Here is a 5,559-nt window from a genome sequence, read left to right on the forward strand (position 1 = left end):
TCTCCTTTAACTTGAATTCGTTTCCTGAGAATTTCGTCGTTGCTCTTAATCGAATCTTGTGTTCGCTACCGAACGTGACAATGAATACTTCTCGTTCTCCGTAAACAATCAGATATTCAGTTTTTAACTTTGTGTTCCTTCTTTTCTATAGTCATTGTTCAATTGATCTGTTTCGTCGAGGTCGGGGCCCAGAAAGACAAATGCCTTTCTGGTGCGCCTCAACTAACACTCGATAGCTAAAGACGCGTTGTGAAGCCACTTGCTGACCCGAAACTTCTGAGCCCCGTTAGGAACGATCGCCCCTTGGGTCCGAATCCCTAGCCGCGATCATGTCCCACTCCGCTAACTTGGAAACATCCTCGCGGAGGATGGCCCTCGGGATCGCAAGTCCAGGACACTTTTTTTGTATGAAGGAAACCTTTCTGTTGATAAATGTTAGGTTATCCCACAAGTTTCTGTCGAATTTTATAATTTAGATCAATATTGTCAACGGTCCTTCAAATTTGATAATAAGAAACATAAGTGATTTTGTTATTCCATAACTTTTTTCTATTTTTCTTTCTTTTTTTTTGGTAGGACCATTATGTCGTCGCTATAAAATTTCTTTGGATTTTTAAAAAATATTTTTCGCTTTTGGCACGAACTTATGGGAAGACTTAATAGTTAGTAATTCAAAATCAATGACAGATACTTAGAACAGGCAATCATTCTGTAACGAGTTTTATGTATTATTTGTTACCATATTGACAACCATTCATTTTCCAAGGAACCCATCGAAGGTATAAGATCTGACTCGCTAGATCATTTTCCAATGTTCAGCGTATCTAGACAAGGATGCACTCTATGCATTAAAAGTGAACCATATTCCTTTTGCGTGAAATGCAATGTACATCTCTGCTATAACAAAAGCAACAACTGTTTTTGCAATTATCACAAAGAAACAGAATTAAAAATATGATTTAAGTACATATTTGTGTGGTTTTCTACATTTCCGATCAATGTTGAAAAAAATTACCCGGAAGTCCTGGTACAGCTCCTGCGTTTCATACCAAAGACCATTGATTTTCAGATTTTCATGCATTCCAAACGAGTGGCCTCCCAATCCGAAGTATAAAATAGACTATTTTAACTCTCAAAAGAATTCAAAAAAATTCTTCGAGGGTTAATTTCAGTCGAAAAATTCTACCGAGAATTACAACGATTATACAGAACATAAATTTAGAAAATTCGAAGAAATTTTGACGTACTTTACGAGATATTCCTTCTTTCTTTAACAAAGAAGCATTTTTGCTTCTTTCGCATTATTTTACTCGAGGAAATATGTTACTGTTAGAACTTGGTTGAAAAAGCTCCTTTTTTTTTCATCCGGTGGGAATTTTCACTTCTTTTTTTTCTCGTTTTCCTTATTTTCGAAAGTGTGTTGAGTGTTGAATACGACCACCAGGAATGCTTATGATGATTTAAACGAATTGTTGTTGCTCGTTTTCATTATTCCTCGCTCTCCCCTTTCGCTTCGCGCGCCATTAAAAGTTCACCAAGTGCATTACGTTTTTAGATTAAATTACTCGTTCTATCTCATTTATTTCTGAAGCTGTTCCGTTCTTTCTCTTCACGCGCTCAACTCTGCTACCGGGAATATTGAATGCACACGGGAACGTATCACTTTCTGTCGCGTCTAATAAGATACGCGTCTGACCATACACCGACCACTTTCACTTACTGGCTCGTTGCTTTTCAACGTTACCGCCTTTCTAAACACACGATTTAAATTTCATTGGCCCCTTTTATAAAATTCAGACTAAAATCTACAAATACAGCACTCTCCAAGTTGTTTCAAATATAATGTTACCAGAATGATTTATTACAATTAACATTCTCATTCAACCCAATATTTGCACATTTTCAATTTCAGATGAAACAAACCTATTCCCGATCGATACTCGCTAAACGTGCACCCAATCCACTGTTAAATTCGCCATCGAAATTAACATTGATACTTCATCGAAGAATTAACGAACAAACTAATCGCAAGATTAATCGTCCCGAAGCGAACGAACGATCCAGAGGAAAGGAAGGAAGAACTCGATCAATTCGAAAAGATTGTCACTTCTGGAAAATAGACATCGGATCAAGCTCGACTTTACTCGCCGGCTGTGTCGAAATTTGATCGACGTCAACGCTCCAATTGTCTCATCCTTCGATACTTTCCAACGAGCTTTAATCGTATCAACACGCCAGCTCGTTAAATTTCAAATCGACGCGAATCAAAGTCTGCCCTTTTCCGGTCCATCGTGAAAATATATCGAAACAACGTCTGGCCGTTTTAATCTGATCGCAGACAGGCGAAAGAGGGGGAGGACGAGAGACTCTGCTTTCTACGGTCGACCGGGTCACAGCTTCGAGTTCCGATCGTTCGTTTTTCAGACGACTAACCAATCGAATTATCCAGGTCGTCGACAGATTTCTTCTCTGGGTGAGCGTAATATCGAAATGGCCGTGGCTTGCATCATTTGCTCAATTCCTCGAGCAGTTGAAACAACGACGGTGCTTGGTTCGCGCTACATTGCGTGAACTTGCCTGGTAACTTACTGGCGCAACTCTGTTCGCCCCGGCTTGAAATATTGGTCCTCGGGCGAGAATTCGTCGCGCATTTTTCTTACAAACCGGAACACGCTTCTCCGTGTATGTTCCTTTCGTGCCGTACGAACGGAGCTCGTTGAATTTTGGCTAGGAACGAACCACCGCCATCGCGTCGACTTAATTCTGCTATTTGTAAGTTCGAGGATATTCTCCTTTGCTGATTCGCCCGAGGATCAGAGGACGAAGTTGGATATACGCGATGAAACGGTGAATTAGATGATTAGTATTCTTTACGTCCTTTATGTTAAACAAAGTGTACTATTTTCGTTTTAATTAAACAACTCGTCATTGGTTCACAAATCTTTAGAACAGAGTAGTTCATTTATTGAAAGACTGTTCATTTTTAATTGTATTATCATGCCTGTGTTAGATATAAAATACAGTACACTCACATTCGTGAAAATTAAAATTAAATAATTGTTTATCATTTTTACTCGTACTTCGTTGTAAACCGGAGAGATTCTATTTCTGCTTAAGAGATGATTTCAGCTAACAGGTTAAATAACTAAGAATGATAATTGATCGAGAGTGTGTTACTCGTCGTGCAAGATATTTTTTATTATCGTAAGCAGAAATTTTAGGCTTGCAAATTAATAAAGTGACTTTTTGAAATTTTTAAGAGGTCCTTCAATTTTTAAACAGAAAGCGTAGAAGTTTAAATAAATCTCCGGATATTAAATTTGATTAAAATCATTTTTTCTTTCATCGTGAAGCATCCATTATTTTACTTCTTCAATAAAACACAAAGTGCCGATGTGTAATCCTCATGACGTGCAGACAAAAGAATTCTCTTTGACTCATGATGTATCAGTTTCAAAATATCTTCCACAAAAATATCCATTTTCTCTTCTTCCAAAATTTCCATTTTACCTACTTCCTACCTTCATTAACAACATATTACAATTCAATACCCACTCTTCTCATTCGTATCACGTATTACACACCAAACGCCATGCACCCATAAACACAATGTCCTAATCAAACAAAAAACCATTAAAAAAAAAGAGAAAAACAGAAACCTTAGTACATCCGAAAAGAAGCACGTAAAATTCGTCTCTCTCTCTTCGTTCCCCGAAATAAACTCAGCCAAGCCTGTTTCCTCCTCCCGCGGCTCTGTCACCGAAAAACTTTCCCCATCGCGCGCCGCTTAAATACGCGGTTATGCGTCGCGAAGACAAAGGACGCGAACCGGGGGGTTTGGCGAACGTGGCCGACCATAGGAAACCGGAACGGACGTCCACCACGGACGAGCGTATGCGTCGAATTATGTGCATCGATTCACCCGAAAATGGGAAAACTTTCGCGGCGGGCGATCGTCTGGGGCGTATCTTGTTGGCCAGCCAAGTTCGGCCGGAGGCGGTCGAGAAAGGGTGGCCAGACATGAGGGGGTGGATGGTTAGAAAAGGGAAAGGGGGGCCGGGGGTTGTTCGAGTTGCGTTCGTCGTTACGCTCGTCTGGCCGGGTACAGCTCGAAGCTTTACTGCCTGGTTAACGATCTGTCCTCCTCGGACAGCTTTTGGCACCGAACACCGCACCACCGCCACCATCCCCCTCCCATCGCTGCCGGATGCAACGGCAGACACGGCGTTTATTATTTAAATTAAACGCGGCTACGGGGCAGGGGAGGAGAGATTCTTTGCTTGGCCCTTGCTCGGATGTGTGACGGGACCTCTTACGCCTACACCGGCAGGGAGACTAATTGGCGAAACACCAAAAACCTTTCTCACAAGTCCTCAACAAGACTGCTGCTATTCATACGAGTACAATTTTTCACCTGAGTTCGTAACTGTCCCTTGAGTCGAAGGTGAGGGTCTCGTAGGTAGCCTTGTTGACGTGTCCCCTGGGATACACAACGAAACGAACTTGTTTTTCCATCCTAGTTTTCTGTCTAATCTCTATGTCCATACAGGGTGGCTGAGTTAAACCGGATCGTCTAATTATTTTCCTTGTTTGTTCTGTGAAAAAACTTCTTAGAACGAAGTTACACTGCTTCAGCTTTTTCTCAAAGTCACTTTTTTTAGGAGATTTCAAGGGTATTGCGGTTTTTTTAATGGAAGCCTGCGTTGTTTCTTAATATACTTGCAGAGAGTGAAAAAAGAAATTTAAGGACGTTAATGACCATACCATTTCCTTCACTCAATTTCGAGATATCTGTGTCTGGAAATAATTAAGATTGTACACACGGTATTCCGGAAATCGCGGTGATTAAACTTATCAGCAGCAGCGTAGATTATGTTACGTCCCCCTCGAAATCGTGCAATTTTTCTTTACTGCAACTTGTCAACCGTCGCGTAATTCGGGAGATATTCAGGTGTGTGAGTTAGGTGGTTCACCCTGTATATCTCTGTTCTTCATCTACTGACATTCCGCCACAGATGGAAACCGCCCCTCCATTTCTCAAGGAAGGAGGGTAGCAGTGGTCCGGATAGATAGGTAGAAGGCTTTCATACGAAACCAGACGCGACTTACTGGCGATTTTTCGGCTTGGACGACTGCTGCTGCTGAGTCGCTTTCTGCTGAGTTGCTTGTATGTTTGTATGATCCATTACTGCGCTATCGAGATTGCTCTCTTGCTTCTATTTGCTCTTTTTTTGTTTGTTTGTTAAAGGCAGTAAACAATGTTGGGAGTTACGAAGAATTGTTTTCAGAATTGTCTCGTATAATGATCGATCAAGTTTGTTGACAATTTCTAATTCGAAACAATGCCTCGTTTCGTACAAATTTTCTGCAGAAACGTGTGACACGAATATGTGAAATCAAGCATAGTATTTTGATATTTGTGAACTGGAAGTTTGACGTACATATTTGTGCTTAACAGTTTGCTTTTCACATATGCAGCCTTTTTTCTGGTCAATTCAGTGCATTCAAACTTTACTACAGCTATAATCAACAAAACAAAAAAAAAGGAAATACAAATAT

At 40.5% G+C, this 5,559-nt stretch overlaps 1 protein-coding gene across 1 annotated transcript in view; it reads right to left on the reverse strand.

Moving 5' to 3' along the window:
* Positions 1 to 5,186, reverse strand: part of LOC108572519 (nephrin) — a 138,480-nt gene extending 133,294 nt beyond the window's left edge. Inside the window, exons 1-2 of the mRNA XM_017934771.1 lie at positions 5,110 to 5,186; positions 4,428 to 4,480 (exon numbers count right to left, since the gene is read on the reverse strand). Of these exons, the coding sequence (XP_017790260.1) occupies positions 4,428 to 4,480; positions 5,110 to 5,186 (130 nt within the window). The remainder of the gene's footprint in view (positions 1 to 4,427; positions 4,481 to 5,109) is intronic.
* Between the last annotated feature and the right edge of the window lie 373 nt (positions 5,187 to 5,559).

This window comes from Habropoda laboriosa, unplaced genomic scaffold, assembly GCF_001263275.1.
Source record: "Habropoda laboriosa isolate 0110345459 unplaced genomic scaffold, ASM126327v1 scaffold129, whole genome shotgun sequence".
NCBI lineage: Eukaryota > Metazoa > Arthropoda > Insecta > Hymenoptera > Apidae > Habropoda > Habropoda laboriosa.